Genomic DNA, 27,967 nt, shown 5'->3' with positions numbered 1-27,967 from the left:
TATGTCCTTGTGACCCTTCATGCCTTTATTTCTTGGTATTTCTGTAATCCATGAAGGGAAAAAGAGAATAATGTTGGAGCTAAAGGATATTTTGGGCTTCATGTTTAACCTTTTGCTCCTTCTTTCTTTCTTAACCAGTAAGATGACAGTTCTATCTAACCACCTCTGGCATGATGAGAATCAAACCAGCTTCTAGTGGAGAAATTGAGGAATTTGGAAACCAAAGTGCAGTAAGGAAACGGGTCTAAAAGCAAAATCAGAAAGGGAAAACGAAGAGTCAAGTGTCAATATTGCAATTCTATGTATATAACGCTGTCAGCATGGAGGAGAAAGCATATAAATGTATTCTGAAGACATACCAAAGAATTCACACTGGGGAGAAACCCTATACATGCCTGGAGTGTGGGCAGAGCTTTACTGAGAGGGGATGTTTATGTTTACATCAAAGAAGTCACATTGGGGTAAAACCCTATAAATGCTTGGAGTGTGGACAGAGCTTCACTCAGATTGCAAATCTACGTTCACATCAAAGGACTCACACTGGGGAGAAACCTTACAAATGCCTGGAGTGTGGCGAGACCTTCACTCAGAGTGGAGTTTTGCGTTCACATCAAAGAACTCACACTGGAGAGAAACCCTATAAGTGCCTGGAGTGTGGACAAAGCTTTACTGTGCTTGGGCGACTACGTTCACATCAAAGGACTCATACTGGGGAGAAACCTTTTACATGCCTGGAGTGTGGACAGAGCTTCACTCAGCGTGCAAATCTACGTTTACATCGAAGGACTCACACTGGGGAGAAACCCTACACATGCCTGGAGTGTGGACAGAGCTTCACTGTGAGTGGACTACTACGTTCACATCAAAGGACCCACACTGGGGAAAAACCCTATACATGCCTGGAGTGTGGACAGAGCTTCTCTCAGAGTGGAAATCTACGTTCACATCAAAGGACTCACACTGGGGAAAAACCCTATACGTGCCTGGAGTGTGGACAGAGCTTCACTCAGAGTGCAAATCTACGTTCACATCAAAGGACTCACACTGGGGAGAAGCCTTATAAATGCCTGGAGTGTGGGAAGAGCTTCACTCAGAGTGCAAATCTATGTTCACATCAAAGGACCCACACTGGGGAGAAGCCCTATACATGCCTGGAGTGTGGGAAGAGCTTTACTGTGATGGGATATCTACGTTCTCATCAAAGGACTCACACTGGGGAGAAACCCTACACATGCCCAGAGTGTGGGCAGAGCTTTACTCAGAAGGGACATCTACGTTCACATCAGAGGACTCACACTGGGGAGAAATCTTATAAATGCTTGGAGTGTGGACAGAGCTTCACACATAGTTCAGGTCTACGTTCACATCAAAGAACTCACACTGGGGAGAAACCCTATTCATGCCTGGAGTGTGGACAGAGCTTCACTCATAGTTCTGATCTAAATAAACATCAGAGGACTCACACTGGGGAGAAACCGTATATATGCCTGGAGTGTGGACAGAGCTTCACTCAGAGTGGAAGTCTGCATTCACATCAAAGAACTCACACTGGGGAGAAACCCTATAAATGCCTGGAGTGTGGACAGAGCTTCACTCGGAGTGGAAGTCTACGTTCACATCAGAGGATTCACACTGGAGAGGAAGCCTATATATGCATGGAAGGAAATAGTTAAGTTTATCTTTACAATGACACCAGAGTTTTGTTTCTTAATAATGCTGGATGATCATCTAGAAAAAGTGTAAGGTTACTAAAATATGTAATAACACGATGTAACAAAATTTGGGGGGGAAAAATCTGTTCCTGGTATGAATGTATTATTTCCTGTTTAATTATTAGTTGTTATTTACAGTATTTATATTCCACCAAAGACTGGGCGCAGTTATTTCCAATAGGGTATAAATAAAATGTATTTATTATTATTCATGTTCTATTGTTTGCTTGGATGATGGTCATTAGAAATGTCCGTTTGTTCGTTGTAATAATAACAATAATAATAATACAGCCTCGCCTTCCTGGTCCTTTGTTGGCCTGTGCGAAGCGGCCGCCTCGCCCGGAAGGAGAAGGAAGTGGTGGTCCACCGCCGGTCACCTGAGCTTGGGGAAGATGCGGATGAAGAGGATCATGCTGATGAAGATGAAGCAGACCACGATGAGCATCAGCCACAGGAGCCAGTTGACGGACTTCTTGGCGTGCTGCTCCAGCCGCTCCGACTCGTCCTTCAGCTTCTCAAAGTTCCGGTCGGCCAGGCGCAGAGACTGGGACAGAGTCTGGGACAAACGGGGAGGGCGTCAGACGCTTCGAGTTACATCCCAACGGGCTTTGGACTACAACTCCCAGCATCACCCCATTCCCCCAATGTAGCCCTCTGTAGCTCTGGCCTAAAGGATTTGCCTGCATGTCTTTGGTATGATTGTGTTGAGCATGTTCAGACTCAGGACTCCATTTTGTAGTCAGTCTGCTTTACACCGCAGTGGAGGTGAATGCATGTTTGCATCAGACCTCGGTAGCGGTGGATGCTGTTAGGACTTCAGGAGAGAAGTATGACTTATGGACTTCAGTGAGTACAACTATACCTAAAGACTATGGACTATTGATTAAGAATGATACTGTCATGATCTCCAATCTTTGACATCTCCGGTCGGCTGACAAAGAACAGATGCCAGCCATAAAACGGGCCAGCCATAAAACCTCAATTACCCTCTGGTATGTGAGAGCCCCTATATAAATGGGCCAAAGAGAAGGTTTTGGTATTCTGTACAATAAAACCTGTTGGAATCTACGAGTGTGTGTCTTGGTGCTTTCTTCTGGTGGAAGACTGACCCACAGCACAACTGGGAGAAGAAAACCCGACAGATACCCTTCAACCCCCACAATTTCTAACAGCCGGTAATAATAATATATATGGTATTAATAATATCAGTAATCTGTGTGGTAATAATAATAGTAATAATAATACCATATACCCTAATAATATAATAAATAATATATAATTCTTATCCATGATTTTATCATTATGTATTCTATGTGGTTTTATAACTTGTTTTATTGTTGTTTGATTTGTTTTACTGCTTGTTTTTATATTGTTGATATAAATGGCTTGGCCCCATGTAAGCCGCCCCGAGTCCCTTCAGGGAGATGGGGCAGGATATAAGAATAAAATTATTATTATTATTATTATTATTATTATTATTATTATTATTATTATTATTATATACTGTACTAAAAATGTGTATGGTAATAATACTAATACTACTGCAAATAATATGATGATGATTATGATGAGTATGATAATAATAATAACATACTGCAATAATAATTTGGTACTGCAGTATACCTTATTATTATTATTATTATTATTATTATTATTATTATATACTGTAATAATATATTACTAATAATAATAATATTGTATTTTATATTGTGTCTTGTATAATGTGTATTTTATACAATTGTACAGTATTTTATTGTATGCTGTTGGGCTTGGTCCCATGTGAGCCGCCCCGAGTCCCCTCGGGGAGATGGGGCGGGATATAAAAATAAAATTTTTGTTGTTGTTGTTGTTACAGTGGGGTCTCACTTATCCAAGCCTCGCTTATCCAAGCTTCTGGATTATCCAACGCACTTTTGTAGTCAATGTTTTCAATATATAATTATATTTTGGTGCTAAATTCGTAAATACAGTAATTACAACATAACATTACTGCCTATTGAACTACTTTTCTGCCAAATTTGTTGTATAACATAATGTTTCGGTGCTTAATTTGTAAAATCATAACCTAATTTGATGTTTAATAGGCTTTTCCTTAATGCCTCCTTCTTATCCAACATATTCGCTTATCCAAGCTTTTGCTGGCCCATTTAGCTTGGATAGGTGAGACTCTACTGTATTATTATTGAACCTGGTAAGAAATTCACTATATGTCCTTATTGTTGGAAATAGCAACCTTCTTCAAGCCTCCTCAAGTTATTTGTTATGTATATATGTATATAATAATAGTAATTATTATTATTATTATATACTGTAACAATAATTTGTAGGGTAATAATAATACTACGGTATACCATAATATGATAATAACCTGTAATAACAATATTTACAGTAATAATAGTAATATAATAATTATAATAATAATATTTTCAATGTCTATTGGAAACAATAGACATTGACAAAATTACGATCTGCCAACTGCAAAAGGCCACCCGACTGGGATCTGGGCGCATCATCCGAAAATACATCACACAGTCCTAGACACTTGGGAAGTGTTCGACTTGTGGTTTTGTGAAATGAAATCCAGCATATCTGTCTTGTTTGCTGTGCCATAATAAAATAATAATAATAATAATAATAATAATAATAATAATAATAATAATAATAATAATACATCACACAGTCCTAGACACTTGGGAGGTTTTCGACTTGTGATTTTGTGACATGAAATCCAGCATATCCGTTTTGTTTGCTGTGTTATAATAAAATAATAATAATAATAATAATAATAATAATACATCACACAGTCCTAGACACTTGGGAAGTGTTCGACTTGTGATTTTGTGATACGAAATCCAGCATGTCTATCTTGTTTGCTGTGTCATAATAATAATAATAATAATAATAATAATAATAATAATAAATCACACAGTCCTAGACACTTGGGAAGTGTTTGTGATTTTGTGATACGAAATCCAACATTTCTATCTTACTTGCTGTGTCATAATAACAATAATAATAATAATAATAATAATAATAATAATAATAATAATAATAATAAATACATCACACAGTCCTAGACACTTGGGAAGTGTTTGTGATTTTGTGATACGAAATCCAACATATCTATCTCGTTTGCTGTGTCATAATAAAATAATAATAATAATAATAATAATAATAATAATAATAATAATACATCACACAGTCCTAGACACTTGGGAAGTGTTTGTGATTTTGTGATACGAAATCCAGTATATCTATCTTGTTTGCTGTGTCATACAATAATAATAACAACAACAACAATAATAATAATAATAATAATAATAAATACATCACACAGTCCTAGACACTTGGGAAGTGTTTGTGATTTTGTGATACGAAATCCAGTATATCTATCTTGTTTGCTGTGTCATACAATAATAATAATAACAATAATAATAATAATAATACATCACATAGTCCTAGACCCTTGGGAAGTGTTCGACTTGTGATTTTGTGATATGAAATCCAGCATGTCTATCTCGTTTGCTGTGTCATAATAATAATAATAATAATAATAATAATAATTATATTAAACGCCCTTTCTCGCTAAGTCCTCACTGTGTGGATTCCTTTGCTTCGGACATGATCGTTGTTGCACCGTGATCCCACGTTAAGCCTCCAACGGGAGCGAACGACCGATCCCCGGATTCGGATGTTGGCCACCCCGCCCGCCCGCCCGCCTGACCCACCTGGTTGTCCTGCTTGATGACGTTCTGGGCCACCAAGGTGTTGTTCTTGAGGTTGCGCGCCAGGTGGAGCATCTCCTCGGCCAGCTTCTCCTGCAGGCTGTGGTGGTGCTGGAGCACCGCGTCCAGCTCAGACGCCGACTGCTTCTCCTCGGGGAGAAGGGCCCCCCTGCCGAGACAGAGTTTGTTAACGAGTATAGCGGAATCCAGCAGCGTCCAGTTAACACCATGTGCAAAAGACTCACACCAGGCAGAGGAATTGAAAGAACAAAAGAACTTTACTCTTGCTTGTTGAGTTGAAATATAAAACAGTTCTGCAATCGTACAATGTCCATGTAGTTGCATAAGATCAATAACATCAGCATTCTATTTACAGCATAGCATATTCAAACTACTACTTGACCGTAGCTAGAGAGCTTCTCCATTTCTGTGCTCTCCCCGCAAGTTCAGATTACCAACTGACAAACCCAGCCACCTGCCAGCAAACCGATACATTGTTCTGCAATCGTATAATGTCCATGTAGTTGCATAAGATCAATGACATCAGCATTCTATTTACAGCAGGGGTCCCCAAACTAAGGCCCGGGGGCCGGATGCGGCCCATCGAAGCCATTTATCCAGCCCCCATGGCACAAGGGCATAAGATGGTTGGACTAAATGACCCAAGGAGATCCTATGGCTGGGAATATTGTGCTGTCGCGCCTGGGGCTATAACTCTTAGTGAAAGAGGCATGGACGTGGCACCTTTTCCCAGGGGATTCCTTCTTGCCCTCCTTTAGGGAAACTGGAACTCCCAAGGACCAAAACACTGTGGATAACTCAAAAACTGGTTGTTTTTTTTCTCTCTCTTTCATGTAGGATTTTATTGAAATAAAGAGTTTGGTGTTCTCTGAATTTTTTTCACAGACTTATGGGCCAGAGTTGACTCCTCTTCTCTATTAACGAGTATAGCGGAATCCAGCAGCGTCCAGTTAACACCATGTGCAAAAGACTCAGACCAGGCAGAGGAATGGAAAGAACAAAAGATCTTTACTCTTGCTTGTTGAGTTGAAATATAAAACAGTTCTGCAATCGTACAATGTCCATGTAGTTGCATAAGATCAATAACATCAGCATTCTATTTACAGCATAGCATATTCAAAGCTTCTCCATTTCTGTGCTCTCCCCGCAAGTTCAGATTACCAACTGACAAACCCAGCCACCTGCCAGCAAACCAATACATTGTTCTGCAATCATACAATGTCCATGTAGTTGCATAAGATCAATAACATCAGCATTCTATTTACAGCATAGCATATTCAAACTGCTACTTGACTGTAGCTAGAGAGCTTCTCCATTTCTGTGCTCTCCCCGCAAGCTCAGATTACCAACTGACAAACCCAGCCACCTGCCAGCAAACCGATACATTGTTCTGCAATCGTATAATGTCCATGTAGTTGCATAAGATCAATAACATCAGCATTCTATTTACAGCATAGCATATTCAAACTACTACTTGACCGTAGCTAGAGAGCTTCTCCATTTCTGTGCTCTCCCCGCAAGCTCAGATTACCAACTGACCAACCCAGCCACCTGCCAGCAAACCGATACATTGTTCTGTAATCGTACAATGTCCATGTAGTTGCATAAGATCAATAACATCAGCATTCTATTTACAGCATCGCATATTCAAACTGCTACTTGCCCGTAGCTAGAGCTCCATTTCTGTGCTCTCCCCGCAAGCTCAGATTACCAACTGACAAACCCAGCCACCTGCCAGCAAACCGATACATTGTTCTGCAATCGTATAATGTCCATGTAGTTGCATAAGATCAATAACATCAGCATTCTATTTACAGCATAGCATATTCAAACTACTACTTGACCGTAGCTAGAGAGCTTCTCCTTTTCTGTGCTCTCCCCGCAAGCTCAGATTACCAACTGACAAACCCAGCCACCTGCCAGCAAACCGATACATTGTTTGAGGCGTGGCTTGCCTCTGCAAAAGCTCAGCTCCCTTTTTGCAGAGATCTTTTGCAAGCAACTTTGCAAGGATTTCTTTACACACACACACACACACATAGCAATTTGGCGCAATATAGTTGTCCTGCAATCTAAGAACACTCTGAACTCCACCAACAACGGACCTGGTTCTCACTTGGCACACCGAACCCACATGACCAAGAAAAAATACTGGAGGGAATGAGAGGAGTTGAAGTTCACCTACATCCATGAACCAAAACAATGATGGATCTGGACCAAACTTGGCATGCAGATCCGTTACGCCCACATTTGAACACTGGTGGGTTTTGAGGGGAATTGGCCCTTCAGTTTTGGAGTTGTAGGTCCTGGGATGTATAGTTTTTATTGATAGGACGTTGTTTTATTGCTGATCTTGTTTTATTGCTGTTACTAGCTGTGCCCGGCCACGCGTTGCTGTGGCAAAGTGGTGGTGGTATTGGTTAAAAATTGTTGTGTAATTTTTATTTGACGTTATTTGCATTTTTTATTAATTTTATTGTAAGTTATCTTTTTATTTATTATATGTTATTATTTTGTTGTATTATTTTTAGTTATTTTATTATTATAGTATTTTATTGTATTAATTTTTAGTGTTTTTAATTATTTTAGTGTTTTTTGTTTTTTACTGTATTACAGTTTTTTTACTGTATTATAGTATTTTATTGTATTAATAAAATACAATTAATTTTGCCCGGCCACGCGTTGCTTTGGCAAAGTGGTGGTGGTATTGGTTAAAAGTTGTTGTGGAATTTTTGTTTGACATTATTTGTATTTTTTAATTAATTTTATTGTAACTTATCTTTTTTATTTATTATTTTTTATTATTTTGTTGTATTATTTTTAGTTATTTTATTATTATAGTATTTTATTGTATTAATTTTTAGTGTTTTTAATTATTTTAGTGTTTTTTGTTTTTTATTGTATTACAGTAGAGTCTCACTTATCCAACACTCACTTATCCAACGTTCTGGATTATCCACGTGTTGCTGTGGCAAAGTGGTGGTGGTATTGGTTAAAAGTTGTGGAATTTTTATTTGACATTATTTGTATTTTTTAAATTAATTTTATTGTAAGTTATCTTTTTTATTTATTATATTTTATTATTTTGTTGTATTATTTTTAGTTATTTTATTATTATTATAGTATTTTATTGTATTAATTTTTAGTGTTTTTAATTATTTTAGTGTTTTTTGTTTTTTACTGTATTACAGTAGAGTCTCACTTATCCAACACTCACTTATCCAACGTTCTGGATTATCCAACGCATTTTTGTAGTCAATGTTTTCAATATATCGTAATATTTTGGTGCTAAATTCATAAATACAGTAATTACTACATAGCATTAATGTGTAATGAACTACTTTTTCTGTCAAATTTGTTGTATAACCTGATGTGTTGGTGCTTAATTTATAAAATCATAACCTATTTTGATGTTTAATAGGCTTTTTCTTAATCTCTCCTTATTATCCAACATATTTGCTTATCCAACGTTCTGCTGGCCCGTTTATGTTGGATAAGTGAGACTCTACTGTATTTGTATTTATTTTATTTTTCATTCTTTTATTAACACTGGGCTGAGTGGGTTGCTAGGAGACCAAGTGGGTGGAGCTTAGCCTTCTAAGTGGAAGCAATTGGATAAAAACAATTATTTCTCTCCCTCTAATTAGGACTTTATTTTCCTTTTCTTTTTGTTGTCGGAACCTAGGGGCAAGGATGGTGGGTTGTGTTGCCAAATTTCTAGGTTCTGGGGCTTGTACTTTTGTTGTTTAGTGGGAGGAACGGACACCATTACTCTTTTATATATATAGATTGTATTGTTGTCGGGCATGGCCGAGTCCCTCCAGGGAGATGGGGCGAGATATAAAAATAAAGAAGTTGTTGTTGTTGTTGTTGTTGTTATTATAGTTCACCTGCAATCAATGAGCACTCTGAACTCCACCAAAGATGGAATTGGACCACACTTGGCACACTTGACTAACACAAAATACTGGATGTCTTTGGGGAAAATTTACTGTATATACTCGAGTATAAGCCTAGTTTTTCAGCCCTTTTTTTAATACTGAAAATGCCCCCCTCGGCTTATATAAGGCTCTTCCCATGACCTTGTAGCACCTTAACTTCCTTCTTGTTTACAAGTTCCACTCACTGCACTTTGCCCAGCTCATTTTATGTTTTTATTGCAATCTTGGCACACAGACCTGACATGCCGAAATTTGATTACTGGAGTAGTTTGGGGAGAAACTGTGACCTCCACGGATGATGAATCTAGACCAAAATTTGGCACACAGAAGGCCTGATCCTTGCAGCCCAGGAGCAAGACATCAGGACAAAGGCCATTCAGGCTAAGATCGAAAAATCAGCTGATGACCCAAAATGCAGACTGTGCAAGGAAACCGACAAAACCATGGATCATCTCCTCAGCTGCTGTAAGAAAATCACACAGACAGACTACAAACAGAGGCACAACTATGTGGCCCAAATGATCCATTGGAACTTATGCCTCAAGTACCACCTGCCAGCAGCAAAGAACTGGTGGGATCACAAACCTGCAAAAGTATTGGAAAATGAGCAGGCAAAGATCCTGTGGGACTTCCGAATCCAGACTGACAAAGTTCTGGAACACAACACACCAGACATCACAGTTGTGGAAAAGAACAAGGTTTGGATCATTGATGTCGCCATCCCAGGTGACAGTCGCATTGACGAAAAACAACAGGAAAAACTCAGCCGCTCTCAGGACCTCACAAAGACTCTGGCAGAAACCAGTACAGGTGGTCCCGGTGGTGATGGGCACATCAAAACATCTCACCCGGTATTTGGAAACAATAGACATTGACAAAATCACGATCTGCCAACTGCAAAAGGCCACCCGACTGGGATCTGCGCGCATCATCCGAAAATACATCACACAGTCCTAGACACTTGGGAAGTGTTCGACTTGTGATTTTATGATACGAAACCCAGCATATCTATCTTGTTTGCTGTGTCATAATAATAATAATAATAATAATAATAATAATAATAATAATAATAATAATAATACATCACACAGTCCTAGACACTTGGGAAGTGTTCGACTTGTGGTTTTGTGATACGAAATCCAGCATGTCTATCTTGTTTGCTGTGTCATAATAATAATAATAATAATAATAATAATAATAATAATAATAATAATAATAATAATAATAGAGTTGAAAGAGACCACACCGTCTGAGTGGTGGGAGGCAAGGAATAGAGTCTGGGGGTGAGTCCCAGGAGGGAGCTAGATGGCCTCTTCCAATTCTAATAGAAGTCCTTGTAGACTTTTAAGCAGGGACTGCATGGTCATCTGTCGGGGTGCTTTGATTGTGCTTTTCCTGCATTGCAGAAGGGGGTTGGACTAGATGGCCCATGGGGTCTATTATTCTACTAGCTGTGCCCGGCCATGCGTTGCTGTGGCAAAGTGGTGGTGGTATAGGTTAAAAATTGTTGTGTAATTTTTATTTGACGTTATTTGTATTTTTTAATTAATTTTATTGCAAGTTATCTTTTTATTTATTATATTTTAGGGTTATTTTTAGGTATTATTTTTTGTTATTTTCTGTTATTATAGTATTTTATTGTATTAATTTTTTTAGTGTTTTTAATTATTTTTTAGTGTTTTTTATTGGGTTGCTAGGAGACCAAGTTGGAGGAGCTTAGCCTTCTAACTGGCAGCAATTGGATAAAAGCAATTATTCCTCTCCCTCTAATTAGGACTTTATTTTACTTTTCTTTTTGTTGTATCAACCTACAGGCGTGGATGATGGGTTGTGTTGTCAAATTTCGAGGTTGGGGGGCCTGTAGTTTTGTGGGTCGCCGTGATGCCATCACTCTTTTATATATATAGATGATTCTATTATTGATATTGTTGTTGTTGTTATTACTATTAAGGCTGGATGGCCATCTGTCAGGGGTGCTTTGATGGTGCTTTTCCTGCATGAAAGCAGGAGGGTCAAATGTCCCCATTCCTTCCCAATAGGCCTCCAGTCACTTACGTGCGTTTCCTCAGGTTGGCCTCTTCCAAACCTGGGAAGGGAAAGAAAAGCAGAAAGAATAGTCATATCTATAGGATACCGTGTAGACCCAACTCCATATTATGGACCTTCTACCTCCAATGTTGTGAATTCCTGGTCTCAATGTTCTCAGCGTCATATATATAGGAAGCTGTGTAGACCCAACTCCATATTATGGACTTTCTACCTCCAATGTTGTGAATTTCTAGTCTCAATGTTCTCAGCGTCATATCTATAGGAAGCCGTGTAGATCCAACTCCATATTGTGGACTTTCTACCTCCAATGTTGTGAATTTCTGGTCTCAATGTTCTCAGTGTCATATCTATAGGAAGCCGTGTAGACCCGACTCCATATTATGGACCTTCTACCTCCAATGTTGTGAATTCCTGGTCTCAATGTTCTCAGCGTCATATATATAGGAAGCTGTGTAGACCCAACTCCATATTATGGACTTTCTACCTCCAATGTTGTGAATTTCTAATCTCAATGTTCTCAGCGTCATATCTATAGGAAGCCGTGTAGACCCAACTCCATATTATGGACTTTCTACCTCCAATGTTGTGAATTTCTAGTCTCAATGTTCTCAGCGTCATATCTATAGGAAGCCGTGTAGATCCAACTCCATATTATGGACTTTCTACCTCCAATGTTGTGAATTTCTTGTCTTAATGTTCTCAGCGTCATATCTATAGGAAGCCGTGTAGACCCGACTCCATATTATGGACTTTCTACCTCCAATGTTGTGAATTTCTGGTCTCAATGTTCTCAGTGTCATATCTATAGGAAGCCGTGTAGATCCAACTCCATATTATGGACCTTCTACCTCCAATGTTGGGAATTCCTGGTCTTAATGTTCTCAGCGTCATATCTATAGGACGCCGTGTAGATCCAACTCCATATTATGGACTTTCTACCTCCAATGTTGTGAATTTCTTGTCTTAATGTTCTCAGCGTCATATCTATAGGAAGCCGTGTAGACCCGACTCCATATTATGGACTTTCTACCTCCAATGTTGTGAATTTCTGGTCTCAATGTTCTCAGTGTCATATCTATAGGAAGCCGTGTAGATCCAACTCCATATTATGGACCTTCTACCTCCAATGTTGGGAATTCCTGGTCTTAATGTTCTCAGCGTCATATCTATAGGAAGCCGTGTAGACCCGACTCCATATTATGGACTTTCTACCTCCAATGTTGTGAATTTCTGGTCTTAATGTTCTCAGCGTCATATCTATAGGAAGCCGTGTAGACCCGACTCCATATTATGGACTTTCTACCTCCAATGTTGTGAATTTCTGGTCTTAATGTTCTCAGTGTCATATCTATAGGACACCGTGTAGATCCAACTCCATATTATGGACTTTCTACCTCCAATGTTGTGAATTTCTGGTCTCAATGTTCTCAGCGTCATATCTATAGGACGCCGTGTAGACCCGACTCCATATTATGGACCTTCTACCTCCAATGTTGTGAATTCCTGGTCTTAATGTTCTCAGTGTCATATCTATAGGAAGCCGTGTAGGCCCAACTCCATATTATGGACTTTCTACCTCCAATGTTGCGAATTCCTGGTCTTAATGTTCTCAGTGTCATATCTATAGGAAGCCGTGTAGATCCGACTCCATATTATGGACTTCCTGCTTCCAATGTTGCGAATTCCTGGTCTCAATGTTCTCAGCGTCATATCTATAGGACACCGTGTAGATCCGACTCCATATTATGGACTTTTTGCTTCTAATGTTGGGAATTCCTGGTCTTAATGTTTTCAGCGTCATATATATAGGACGCCGTGTAGATCCAACTCCATATTATGGACTTTCTGCTTCTAATGTTGTGAATTCCTGGTCTTAATGTTCTCAGCGTCATATCTATTGGAAGCCGTGTAGACCCAACTCCATATTATGGACTTTCTACCTCCAATGTTGGGAATTCCTGGTCTTAATGTTCTCAGCGTCATATCTATAGGATACCGTGTAGACCCAACTCCATATTATGGACCTTCTACCTCCAATGTTGGGAATTCCTGGTCTCAATGTTCTCAGCGTCATATATATAGGAAGCCGTGTAGATCCAACTCCATATTATGGGCTTTCTACCTCCAATGTTGTGAATTTCTGGTCTTAATGTTCTCAGCGTCATATCTATAGGAAGCCGTGTAGACCCAACTCCATATTATGGACTTTCTACCTCCAATGTTGTGAATTTCTGGTCTCAATGTTCTCAGCGTCATATCTATAGGAAGCCGTGTAGACCCAACTCCATATTATGGACTTTCTACCTCCAATGTCGTGAATTTCTGGTCTTAATGTTCTCAGTGTCATGTATTACTATATTGTACTATACAACTACATTGCAATATTATTAGTAATATTACATGTAGTATATAATATACCATTAAAATAGTGTATTATTATTATTATAAATACGGTACCAAACAGCTCGCTCCGCATCTCGCCTGTGTAGCGGGCCTTGGCTTGCAGGTGAACCGTCTTGGTGGCCGGGACACGCTCCTTAGCCGTGGTCGGGTTGCGCCCGGGTGCCAGGAACTGGTTGGCCAGCGCCTTCTCTGAGGACGACGACTGGGAGAGAAAGAGAGACAATGTGAAAGGACGGGTGGTTTTGTTCTGTAATTGTACATATATACAGTAATGTGTATAGGTTAAACCACTCAGTTAAACCACTGAGCTGCTGAACTTGCAGACCAAAAAGTCAGCAGTTCAGATCCGGGGAGTGGAGTGTGCTCCCACTGTTAGCCCCAGCTTCTGCCAACCTAGCAGTTCGAAAACATGCAAATGTGAGTAGATCAATAGGTACCGCTCTGGCGAGAAGGTAATGGCATTCCATGCAGTCATGCCAATGGCCACATGACCTTGGAGGTGTCTATGGACAACGCTGGCTCTTTGGCTTAGAACTGGAGATGAGCGGCAACCCAGAGAGTCAGACACGACTAGAATTAACGTCACCGGAAAATCTTTACTTATTACTATCATAGAAGTGGCCTGATCTTGGAAACATCCTTTGCCTGGGTTGTGTTCATAATAGTGCCTGGATACTACATCATCATCATCATTATTATTATTACAGAATAATAATAATATGTAAACATTATTATTTAAATATGTAAAGCAAAGTGAAGAACCTGCTTTGATTGAAGTCAAAAATCAGAAACTCCTCAAAGCACAGCAGACAAAAAACCAGTACAAGAAAACCGCACTACAAACTAGAACAGAATCAGTACAAGAAAACCGCACTATAAACTAGAGCAAAATCAGTACAAGAAAACCGCACTATAAACTAGAGCAGAATCAGTACAAGAAAACCGCACTACAAACTAGAGCAGAATCAGTACAAGAAAACCGCACTACAAACTAGAACAGAATCAGTACAAGAAAACCGCACTACAAACTAGAGCAGAATCAGTACAAGAAAACCGCACTACAAACTAGAGCAGAATCAGTACAAGAAAACCGCACTACAAACTAGAGCTGACAGCTGGCACAACAAAACACTGCATGGAAAGTTCCTTGACAAAATGGAAGGCAAAGCTGATAAGGAGAAGACCTGGCTCTGGCTCACGAATGGGACCCTGAAGAAGGAGACAGAAGGCCTGATCCTTGCAGCCCAGGAACAAGACATCAGGACAAAGGCCATTCAGGCCAAGATCGAAAAATCAGCTGATGACCCAAAATGCAGATTGTGCAAGGAAACCGACGAAACCATTGATCATCTCCTCAGCTGCTGTAAGAAATTCGCACAGACAGACTACAAACAGAGGCACAACTATGTGGCCCAAATGATTCACTGGAACTTATGCCTCAAGTTCCACCTCCCAGCAGCAAAGAACTGGTGGGATCACAAACCTGCAAAAGTCTTGGAAAATGAGCACGCAAAGATACTGTGGGACTTCCGAATCCAGACTGACAAAGTTCTGGAACACAACACACCAGACATCACAGTTGTGGAAAAGAACAAGGTTTGGATCATGGATGTCGCCATCCCAGGTGAAAAGCAACAGGAAAAACTCAGCCGCTATCAGGACCTCAAGATTGAACTTCAAAGACTCTGGCAGAAACCAGTGCAGGTGGTCCCGGTGGTGATGGGCACATGAAAAGATTTCAGCGGGCATTTGGAAACAATAGACATTGACCAAATTACGATCTGACAGCTGCAAAAGGCCACCCGACTGGAATCTGCAGCATCATCCAAAAATACATCACACAGTCCTAGACACTTGGGAAGTGTTCGACTTGTGATTTTGTGATACGAAATCCAGCCTAGCTATCTTGCTTGCTGTGTCATAATAATAATAATAATAATAATAATAGGCCTATGGACGGAGAGGCCTTACCAGCTTCTCTGCCTCCAGCAGCCCCTTCAGGAAGTCCACTTTGCGGGAATATTCATTTAGCACCTCCGGCGCGGGTTTGCTAGAAGGGGAACAAAGATGATCAGACGGACAGCTATAGTGGTGTGCAATACTTGAGCTATATACAGCAGACCTTCGGCAATGCATTTGTTTTTTACGGCCTAATGGAATAGGATATTATATGTTGCCTATAGCTCACAGAAGAGGCATGATTGATAATAATAATAATAATAACAACAAGTTTGAAGGGTTGTCAGTAGAAAGAAGGAAGAAGAGTGTCATGGATGTTGCTTACAGCTCACAGAAGAGGCAGAATTAATAATAATAATAATAAGAAGAAGAACATGTCCTGGCAGAATATGTAAAGCAAAGTGAAGAACCTGCTTTGATTGAAGTCAAAAATCAGAAACTCCTCAAAGCACAGCAGACAAAAAACCAGTACAAGAAAACCGCACTACGAACTAGAGCAGAATCAGTACAAGAAAACTGCACTACAAACTAGAGCAGAATCAGTACAAGAAAACCGCACTACAAACTAGAGCAGAATCAGTACAAGAAAACCGCACTACAAACTAGAGCAGAATCAGTACAAGAAAACCGCACTACAAACTAGAGCAGAATCAGTACAAGAAAACCGCACTACAAACTAGAGCAGAATCAGTACAAGAAAACCGCACTACAAACTAGAGCAGAATCAGTACAAGAAAACCGCACTACAAACTAGAGCAGAATCAGTACAAGAAAACCGCACTACAAACTAGAGCAGAATCAGTACAAGAAAACCGCACTACAAACTAGAGCAGAATCAGTACAAGAAAACCGCACTAGAAATTAGAGCAGAATCAGTACAAGAAAACCGCACTAGAAATTAGAGCAGAATCAGTCCAAGAAAACCGCACTACAAACTAGAGCAGAATCAGTACAAGAAAACCGCACTACAAACTAGGGCAGAATCAGTACAAGAAAACCGCACTACAAACTAGAGCAGAATCAGTACAAGAAAACCGCACTACAAACTAGAGCAGAATCAGTACAAGAAAACCACACTACAAACTAGAGCTGACAGCTGGCACAACAAAACATTGCATGGAAAGATCCTTGAGAAAATGGAAGGAAAAGCTGAGAAGGAGAAGACCTGGCTCTGGCTCCATGAAGGGTTGCGGGTAGAAGGAAGAAGGGAGCCATGGATGTTGTTTACAGAATAATAATACAGTAGAGTCTCACTAATCCAAGCCTTGCTTATCCAAGCCTCTGGATAATCCAAGCCATTTTTGTAGTCAATGTTTTCAATATATTGTGATATTTTGGTGTTAAATTCGTAAATACAGTAATTACAACATAACATTTACTGCATATTGAACTAGTTTTTCTGTCAAATTTGTTGTATAACATGAAGTTTTGGTGCTTAATTTGTAAAATCATAACCTAATTTGATGTTTTTCCTTAATCACTCCTTATTATCCAAGATATCCGCTTATCCATGCTTCTGCCGGCCCGTTTAGCTTGGAGAAGTCAGACTCTACTGTACTAATAATAATAATAATAATAATAATAATAATAATAACTTTATTTTTATACCCCGCCTCTATCTCCCCGGAGGGGACTCAGGGCGGCTTACATGGGGCCAAGCCCGAATAAAAACAGTAGCAGTATAAAACACAACAATAGACAACAACTTGCACAATAAAAAATAAAAAAATAAAAAAAAATAAAAATAAAACATTAGCCAATAAAAAACAAGAACTAATAAAAACATGGATTAAAACTGAGAGATTGTAAAAGTAGACTGGGTCTTAATCTTAAATGCTTGTCAGTAGAAAGAAGGAAGAAGAGAGCCATGGATGTTGTTTACAGCTTACAAAAGAGTAATAATAATAATTAATAATAATCATATCTGCTTTTCCTCATAGCTCAACCACAGTCCAAACATACAAACATTGCAAAAATTCTGTAAATGCACAGATTAAAATGAGGGATCTAGAAAAGGTATCTATGAAAAAGTATTGCTACAAAATAAATATTAAAAACACAGGACAGAAATAAATAATAATCATCGTCATTATCATATTAATTGTATCTCCTTGCGGCTTGAGTTGGGGTACAACATGTAGCTAATACATCAAAAACGGGAGGTTCTCGGCATGCTCGTGCCAGTTGAGGGATTCTGGGCGCTGCAGTCCCAAAAAAGGGCCGTGTTGCCCCTAAGCCCTGAGTACGGATTGAAGAGACTCACCTGGAGTGATTCTTCAAGGCAAGGAGTATCTCCTCCAGCGCAGCAACGTACTGCGGAGAAAAGAAAAAAGAACAAATAATAACAATAAAAACCAGTCCTAAAATCACATTCAAGAACAAAAGGTAAAATCGTGGATAAAATCTAGAAAAAACCTGGGCCAAAGTGCTAGTTTGTCAATGGTCAGAGCTGTTTGACCACAATAATACTAATAATAACAATCATAATGATTATTATTTCTTACCCACCTCTACACATGCTTCTCGTCATCTATTATTATTATTATTATCCTATTATTATTATTCTCCATTATTATTATTTCTCTCCTACTGTTATTATTATTTATTATCCACCTCTCCTAATGCTTCCCATCATCTCCTATTATTATTATTATTATTATTCTCCATTATTATTATTTCTCTCCTACTGTTATTATTATTATTTCTTACCCACCTCTACACATGCTTCTCGTCATCTATTATTATTATTATAATATTATTATTATTATTATTATTATTCTCCGTTATTATTATTTCTCTCCTACTGTTATTATTATTATTTCTTACCCACCTCTACACATGCTTCTCGTCATCTCCTATTATTATTATTATTATTATTATTATTATTATCCTATTATTATTATTATTATTATTTTCCGTTATTATTTCTCTCCTACTGTTATTGTTATTCTTATTTATTATCCACCTCTCCTAATGCTTCCCATTATCTCCTATTATTATTATTATGATTATTATTAATCTTGTATTATTATTGGTATTGTTATTATTTCTTATCTACCTCTCCTCATAGTTCAAATCATCTCCTATTATTATTATTATTATTATTATTAATCTTGTATCATTATTGGTATTGTTATTATTTCTTATCTGCCTCTCCTCATAGTTTCCATCATCTCCTATTATTATTAATCTTGTATTATTACTGGTCTTATTATTATTTCTTATCTACCTCTCCTCATAGTTTCCATCATCTCCTATTATTATTATTATTATTATTATTAATCTTGTATTATTATTGGTATTGTTATTATTTCTTATCTACCTCTCCTCATAGATCCAATCATCTCCTATTATTATTATTATTATTATTAATCTTGTATTATTATTGGTATTATTATTATTTCTTATCTGCCTCTCCTCATAGTTTCCATCATCTCCTATTATTATTATTAATCTTGTATTATTACTGGTCTTATTATTATTATTATTATTAATAATAATTTGTACTATTATTGGAATTGTTATTATTATTTCTTATCTGCCTCTCCTCATAGTGCCCATCACCTCCTATTATTATTATTATTATTATTGATCTTCTATTATTACTGGTCTTGTTATTCTTTCTTATCTGCCTCTCCTCATTGTTCCAATCATCTCCTATTTTTTATTATTATAAACCTTGTATTATTATTGGCATTGCTATTATTTTTATCTGCCTTTCCCATCTAAAGGTGAGCCCAATACTCTGCGCATGCGCCCAGTATTCGCCTGATCTTTGCTTCTCCCTTATTGCGGTCCAACTTGGAAGAGTAACGTGCGCATGCGCAAAGCGTTCGACCCGGGGTGTCGTGTGCGCATGCGCACCGTTCCCTCGGGCCTCCATAGCAACCGCTCCCCTAGCAACCCAACCCCTCGGCCCTGCCTGCCGGACCTTCTCCAGCCGCCATTCCTCCTCCGGGCGCCGCCGCTCCGCCGCCAGCGCTTCGCACCGGGTCAGGAGCCGAACCAGCTTGATCTCCGGCCGAGTCACGGGCGCCACCGGAGCCACGGCGGCCATTTTGGGACAGCCACTTCCGGCTCCTCTATGACTGGCAGCGGTGGGAGCGTCGCCCTCAGAAGGAAAGCTGGTTTCCGGAGTTGCGCGCGCAGCCTCCTGTCTCTTCCGGCGTGGGCCTCCATTGCGCGACGAGAGAAGGTGAGTCTTGTGGAGACGCGGGGAGCCGAATCGGCCGCCATCCTCGCTCCGGAGGCGGCCTGGGCTCCATCCGAGGGTCCGGGGAGACGCAGCGAAGGCTCCCCTCAAAAAAGAGACCGGCCTTGAAGCGCTTCGGGCCCGGGAAAAGGGGTTCGTGTGGACACTCGCCCTTAGGCCCAACTCAGCCTCGCTCGATTTCCTCGCTGCCCGTAAATCCTTTTGTTTCTATGTGTCGTCGAAGGCTTTCATGGCCGGAATCATTGGTTTGCTGTGAAGTAGCATTCTCTCCTGACGTTTCGCCTGCATCCGTGGCAGGCATCCTCAAAAGGTTGTGAGCCCTGCTGGAAACTAGGCCGGTGGAGTTTATATACAGTAGAGTCTCGCTTATCCAACGTTCTGGCTTATCCAGCGCATTTTTGTAGTCAATGTTTTCAATACACCGTGATATTTTGGTGCTAAATTTGTAAATACAGTAATTACTATATTCTCATCTTCTTCAATGTCAATGTGCTTATGTATCCTTTTAATAATAATAGAGTAAAATAATACATATTTATACATTATTATTTATAATAATAATAAATACAGGAATATAATACATATAATACATTACTATATTCTCATCTTCTTCAATGTCAATGTGCTTATGTATCCTTTTAATAATAATAGAGTAAAATAATACATATTTATACATTATTATTTATAATACATTATTATTTATAATAATAAATACAGGAAAATAATACATATAATACATTACTATATTCTCATCTTCAATGTCAATGTGCTTATGTATCCTTTTAATAATAATAGAGTAAAATAATACATATTTATACATTATTATTTATAATACATTATTATTTATAATAATAATAAATACAGGAAAATAATACATATAATACATTACTATATTCTCATCTTCTTCAATGTCAATGTGCTTATGTGTCCTTTTAATAATAATAGAGTAAAATTATACATGTCATAATAATAATAATAAATACAGGAAAATTATACATGTAATAATAAATAGAGTAAAATAATAAATGCAATAAAAATAATAAGACCAGAGTGATATAATAAATGTACAGTAGAGTCTCACTTATCCAACGTTCTGGATTATCCAACGCATTTTTGTAGTCAATGTTTTCAATACACCGTGATATTTTAGTGCTAAATTTGTAAATACAGTAATTACTATAAAAAAAATAAATGCAATAATAATAAAAATAATAAGATCAGAGTGATATAATAAATGTACAGTAGAGTCTCACTTATCCAACGTTCTGGATTATCCAACGCATTTTTGTAGTCCATGTTTTCAATACACCGTGATATTTTGGTGCTAAATTTGTAAATACAGTAATTACTATATTCTCATCTTCAATGTCAATGTGCTTATGTATCCTTTTAATAATAATAGAGTAAAATAATACATATAATAATAATAATAAATACAGGAAAATAATACATATAATAAATAGAGTAAAATAATAAATGCAATAATGATAAAAATAATAAGATCAGAGTGATATAATAAATGTACAGTAGAGTCTCACTTATCCAACATTCTGGATTATCCAATGCATTTTTGTAGTCAATGTTTTCAATACACCGTGATATTTTAGTGCTAAATTTGTAAATACAGTAATTACTATAAAAAAATAAATGCAATAATAATAAAAATAATAAGATCAGAGTGATATAATAAATGTACAGTAGAGTCTCACTTATCCAACGTTCTGGATTATCCAACGCATTTTTGTAGTCCATGTTTTCAATACACCGTGATATTTTGGTGCTAAATTTGTAAATACAGTAATTACTATATTGTCATCTTCAATGTAAATGTGCTTTTGTATCCTTTTAATAATAATAGAGTAAAATAATACATGTAATAATAATAAATAGATTAAAATAATACATGTAATAATAATAATAATAATAATTAAATACAGGAAAATAATACATATAATAATAAATAGAGTAAAATAATAAATGCAATAATATAATATTAATAAGATCAGAGTGATATAATAAATGTTCAGTAGAGTCTCACTTATCCAACGTTCTGGATTATCCAACGCATTTTTGTAGTCCATGTTTTCAATACACCGTGATATTTTGGTGCTAAATTTGTAAATACAGTAATTACTATATTCTCATCTTCTTCAATGTCAATGTGCTTATGTGTCCTTTTAATAATAATAATAGAGTAAAATAATACATGTAATAATAATAATAAATACAGGAAAATAATACATATAATACATATAATAATAATAATAATAAATAGAGTAAAATAATATCTGCAATAATAATAAAAATAATAAGACCAGAGTGATATAATAAATGTACAGTAGAGTCTCACTTATCCAACACTCACTTATCCAACGTCCTGGATTATCCAACACATTTTTGTAGTCAATGTTTTCAATACATTGTGATATTTTGGTGCTAAATTCGTAAATACAGTAATTACTGCGTATTGAACTACTTTTTCTGTAAAATTTGATGTTAAACATGATATTTTGGTGCTTAATTTATAAAATCATAACCTATTTTGATGTTTAATAGGCTTTCCCTTAATCTCTCTTTATTATCCAACATATTTGCTTATCCAACGTTCTGCCGGCCCGTTTACGTTGGATAAGCGAGAGACTACTGTATTTATGGAATGTTAACCAGGGTAGAAGAAAGAACACGTGTCTGTTGGAGACATGTGAGAATGTTGCCACTGGCCACTTTGATTAGCTTTGCATGGCCTTCAAAGCCTAACTGCCTCCTGCCTGAGGGAATCTTTTTGTTAGGCGTTAACTGGCCCTGATTGTTGTCTGTCTGGAATTTCCCTTTTCTCTGAGTGTTATTTATTTACTTTATTTACCTCCCAACAAAGGATTCCCTCAGGTAGGATACAGCCAGGCTTTGAAGCTGCAAGGCCATTCATTGCTAATCGAGGAGGCCAGTTGCTACATAACCACTTGCCCCAAACGGACAAGAGTTCTTTCTTTCTCCCACCCTGGACATTATTCCACAGATATATAAGCCCCACTTGCCTAGTTTCCAACAGGCCTCACAGACTCTGAAGATGCCTGCCATAGATGTGGGTGAAACGTCAGGGGAGAGTGCTTCTGGAACATGGCCAGACAGTCTGGAAAACTCACAGCAACCCAGTGATTCTGGCCATGAAAGCCTTTCACAACACATTACTATAGTTAATATTATTGTGGACAAGAGTATTTTAATTCTGTTACTTAATTTTATATTATTATTATTTATAATAATAATAATAATAAGGATGGTAAAACATCAAAACATCCGGGCGTCCTGTGGGCAACGTCCTTGCAGACGGCCAGTTCTCTCACTCCAGAAGCGACTTGCAGTTTCTCAAGTCGCTCCTGACACAAAAAATATATATATTATTATTGGCATTTATGGGGTCCTAGCATTGATGGTTCTGGGTCTCCTTTAACTATTACTATCATTATTAGGGAAGAGTGTCCTGGCGTTGATGGTCCTTGGGGCCTCTTTTAATTCTATTCTTCTTTTTTATTATTATTCTATTATTGGTATTATCATAATCATCTAGAAAGCAAGTCGTAGCATTGATGGCCCATGGGGTCACCTTTAACTCTATTATTATTTTATTATGATACAGCAAACAAGATAGACATGCTGGATTTCGTATCACAAAATCACAAGTCGAACTCTTCCCAAGTGCCTAGGACTGTGTGATGTATTTTCGGATGCTGCTGCAGATCCCAGTAGGGTGGCCTTTTGCAGTTGGCAGATCGTAATATTGTCAGTGTCTATTGTTTCCAAATGCCGCTGAGATTATTATTATTATTATTATTATTATTACACAGCAAACAAGATAGATATGCTGGATTTTATATCACAAAATCACAAGTTGAACACTTCCCAAGTGTCTAGGACTGTGTGATGTATTTTCGGATGATGTGCGCAGATCCCAGTAGGGTGGCCTTTTGCAGTTGGCAGATTGTGATTTTGTCAATGTCTATTGTTTCCAAATGCCGGCTGAGATCTTTTGGCACAGCTATTATTATTATTATTATTATTATTATTATTATTATTATTATTATTATTATTTGAAACACAGCAAGATGAGTCCACAGCAGAAACTGCTGGCTGTATTATTATTATTATTAGGGAAGAGGGTCCAACATTGATTGCCTTGGGGTCTCTTTTAAATCTATTAATTATTATTGTTGAGGAAGAGTGTCTTGGCACTGATGGCCCTTGGGGTCCCTTTTAATTATCAATATTATTAAGAAAGAGGGTCATAGCATTGATGGCCTTGGGTCCCTTTTAACTCTATTATTATTATTATTATTATTATTATTATTATTATTATTATTATTAGCTGTGCCCGGCCACGCGTTGCTGTGGCATTGTCTGGTGGTGTTGGTGAGAAATTGTTGAGGTAGTGGTGGTATTGAATGTCTGTTCTATGGTTGTCTTTATGTTTAGTATGCACACTGAAGTGGATTATATGGCAGTGTGGAGTCAAGATAATCCAGTTCAAAGCAGATAATACAAGATTCTAAATAGGTTATATAGCTGTGTGGAAGGGCCTTGAGTCTACACTGCCATATAATCCAGTTAAAATCTGATAATCTGTGGAACAGGCCTAAGTGAGGCCTAACTGTGCCTGTCCCCTGGGCTGAGTAGGTTTCTAGGAGACCAAGTGGGTAGAGCTTAGCCTTCAAACTGGCAGCAATTGGATAAAAACTGTTATTCATCTCCCTCTAATTAGGACTTTATTTTTCTTTTCTTTTTGTTGTATCAACCTAGAGGCGTGGATGATGGGTTGTGTTGTCAAATTTCGAGGTTGGGGGGCCTGTAGTTTTGTTGTTTTGTCCGCTGCCCTGATGCCATCACTCTTTTATATATATAGACTAGCTGTGCCCGGCCACGCGTTGCTGTGGCAAAGTGGTGGTGGTATTGGTTAAAAATTGTTATGTAATTTTTATTTGATGTTGTTTGTATTTTTAATTCATTTTATTGTAAGTTATCTTTTTATTTATTATATTTTATTATTTTCTTGTATTATTTTTAGTTATTTTCTGTTATTATAGTATTTTATTGTATTAATCTTTTAGTGTTTTTAATTATTTTTTAGTGTTTTTTATTATTTTTTATTGGATTGCTAGGAGACGAAGCTGGAGGAGCTTAGCCTTCTAACTGGCAGCAATTGGATAAAAGCAATTATTCCTCTCCCTCTAATTAGGACTTTATTTTTCTTTTCTTTTTGTTGTATCAACCTAGAGCCGTGAATGATGGGTTGTGTTGTCAAATTTCGAGGTTGGGGGGCCTGTAGTTTTGTTGTTTTGTCCACTGCCCTGATGCCATCACTCTTTTATATATATAGATTATTATTATTATTATTATTAGGGATAAGAGTCCTGGCATTGATGGCCCTTAGGGTTTCTTTTAAATCTATTATTATTATTATTATTATTATTATTATTATTATTATTATTATGTTTATATATGTCTCACCTTTCTCCCTGCAGGGACTTCAGTCCAATAGCTAATAATCTCAAAACGAAGCATAGACAAAAATGTTAAGAATGGCATGTTGATGGGTGGATATAAAATGCCAGTGCTATTAAAAGGGCTTTTCTTTTCTCCCGCAGCCATGGCGATCCGCTACCCGATGGCCGTGGGCCTCAGCAAGGGCCACAAGGTGACCAAGAACGTGTCCAAGCCCCGCCACTGCCGACGCCGTGGGGTGAGTTTGGGAAAGAAAAGGAAATATGCATTTTTTTAGAAAAAAGAAGGATAATTGATTAGCGAATTATCCTGGCCTAGGACACAAAGCAAATTATTATATTACTAACTTGGGTATTGTACAAAATGCATAAGGTTGTGAGTGTACTACAACTCACATCATGCCAGGTTAACCCCCAGAAAGTCCATCAGTATTTACAGTTTGTTCTGTTGGGCAAGTTTCCTCTAGACCAGAGGTCCTCAAACTTTTAAAGCAGAGGGCCAGTCCACAATCCTTCAGACTGTTGAGGGGCCAAATTATCATTTGGGGGGAAAAAACCCAACAAATTCCTATGCACACTGCACATATCTTATTTGTAGTGCAAAACAACAATAACAATGAAAGAACAATAAAATATTTAAAAATGAAAAATAATTTTAACCAACATAAACCTATCAGGATTTCAATAGGAAGTGTGGGCCTGCTTCTGGCCAATGAGATAGTCAGGTTAATTAGGGTTGTTGTTGTTGTTGTTGTTGTTGTTGTTGTGTGTCTTCAAGTCATTTCAGACTCTGGGCGAGCCTAAGTCCAAAATTATTTATTTATTCATTTACTACATTTATTTACTACATTTATATCCCACCCTTCTCACCCCGAAGGGAACTCAGAGCAGCTGTATGTACATACAATATATTATATTATTAGCATAGCACAATATTGGCATTATACTATATTGAACTATACCACTATACTGTAATATTATATGTAATATATAACATATAATTAATATTATTATATGATATTATTGTTAGTATTGTATTGTATAAAATGATAATATTATTATCAGTATTATATGTATATACAATATATTATATTATTAAAACGGATATAAAAATATTATATTATAAATGAGGGCGAGGGCCAGGTAAATTACCTTGGAGGGCCGCATCCGGCCCCCGGGCCTTAGTTTGGGGACCCCTGCTCTAGACCAACCTTTTGCGCTTGGTGTGTCAAAATTCACCAAAAAACCTAGCATGACTTGGGTGGTGTGTCACTTCAAGAGAAAAAACCATAATTTCACAATATACAGTAGAGTCTCACTTATCCAACACTCGCTTATCCAACATTCTGGATTATCCAACGCATTTTTGTAGTCCATGTTTTCAATACACCGTGATAAGGAGATTAAGGAAAAGCCTATTAAACATCAAATTAGGTTATGATTTTACAAATTAAACACCAACTCTATTTACAAATTTAGCACCAAAATATCACAATATATTGAAAACATCGACTACAAAAATGCATTGGATAATCCAGAACGTTGGATAAGTGAGACTCTACTGTATTTTGCTATAATAATACAGTAGAGTCTCACTTATCCAACACTCGCTTATCCAACATTCTGGATTATCCAACACGATGTTTTCAATACATCGTGATATTTTGGTGCTAAATTCGTAAATACAGTCATTACTACATAGCATTACTGCGTATTGAACTACAGTAGAGTCTCGCTTATCCAACGTAAACGGGCCGGCAGAACGTTGGATAAGCGAATATGATGGATAATAAGGAGGGATTAAGGAAAAGCCTATTAAACATTAAATGAGGTTATGATTTTACAAATTAAGCACCAAAACATCATGTTATACAACAAATTGGACAGAAAAAGTAGTTCAGTACGCAGTGATGTTATGTTGTAATTACTGTATTTACGAATTTAGCACCAAAATGTCATGATATATTGAAATCATTGACTACAAAAATGGCTTGGATAATCCAGAACGTTGGATAAGCGAGTGTTGGATAAGTCAGAATCTACTGTTATACTAATTAATACAATATAATAATATTATTTATATATTACATATTACAAGTAATATTACTAATAATATTACAATATATTGATATAGTATAATATAGTTATTTATTTATTTATTATTTATTTGCGACATTTATATCCCGCCCTTCTCACCCCGAAGGGGACTCAGGGCGGTTTACAAGTATATATACATACAATATATTATATTATACAACTATATCGCAATATTATTAGTAATATTGTATGTAATATAAATATACAATTATAATAGTGAATTATAATTATTATTACATTGTATTACATCATAATATTATTATTAATATTACATGTATATACAATGTATTATAATATTAGTTTATTTAATATATTTATAATATAAATATATTAAATTAATATTTAATGCCAA

The 27,967-nt window shown here is 37.3% G+C and overlaps 3 protein-coding genes across 6 annotated transcripts in view; 2 read left to right on the top strand and 1 right to left on the bottom strand.

Moving 5' to 3' along the window:
- Window positions 1–1,920, top strand: part of LOC107983895 (zinc finger protein 420-like) — a 31,042-nt gene extending 29,122 nt beyond the window's left edge. For all 4 annotated transcript variants that reach the window (XM_062960220.1, XM_062960218.1, XM_062960217.1 and 1 more), the window contains one exon: window positions 139–1,920. In XM_062960220.1, coding sequence (XP_062816290.1) covers window positions 321–1,673 — 1,353 coding nt within the window. In that variant the 5' untranslated portion in view covers window positions 139–320 and the 3' untranslated portion in view covers window positions 1,674–1,920. The remainder of the gene's footprint in view (window positions 1–138) is intronic.
- On the bottom strand, window positions 1,891–19,876 carry use1 (unconventional SNARE in the ER 1). Its single transcript, XM_062960228.1, has 7 exons — window positions 19,742–19,876; window positions 18,074–18,123; window positions 15,823–15,901; window positions 13,906–14,053; window positions 11,455–11,485; window positions 5,441–5,606; window positions 1,891–2,268 (listed from the first exon to the last, which is right to left on the bottom strand). Exons 1-7 carry the CDS (start codon window positions 19,865–19,867, stop codon window positions 2,086–2,088), a joined length of 783 nt encoding a protein of 260 aa, XP_062816298.1. The 5' UTR covers window positions 19,868–19,876; the 3' UTR covers window positions 1,891–2,085.
- Window positions 19,872–27,967, top strand: part of rpl36 (ribosomal protein L36) — a 12,266-nt gene continuing 4,170 nt past the window's right edge. Inside the window, exons 1-2 of the mRNA XM_062960229.1 lie at window positions 19,872–20,005; window positions 25,663–25,757. Of these exons, the coding sequence (XP_062816299.1) occupies window positions 25,665–25,757 (93 nt within the window). The 5' untranslated portion in view covers window positions 19,872–20,005; window positions 25,663–25,664. The remainder of the gene's footprint in view (window positions 20,006–25,662; window positions 25,758–27,967) is intronic.

This window comes from Anolis carolinensis, unplaced genomic scaffold (assembly GCF_035594765.1).
Source record: "Anolis carolinensis isolate JA03-04 unplaced genomic scaffold, rAnoCar3.1.pri scaffold_7, whole genome shotgun sequence".
NCBI classification, from domain to species: Eukaryota; Metazoa; Chordata; class Lepidosauria; order Squamata; family Dactyloidae; genus Anolis; species Anolis carolinensis.
This window is presented reverse-complemented; position numbering and strand designations above follow the sequence as displayed.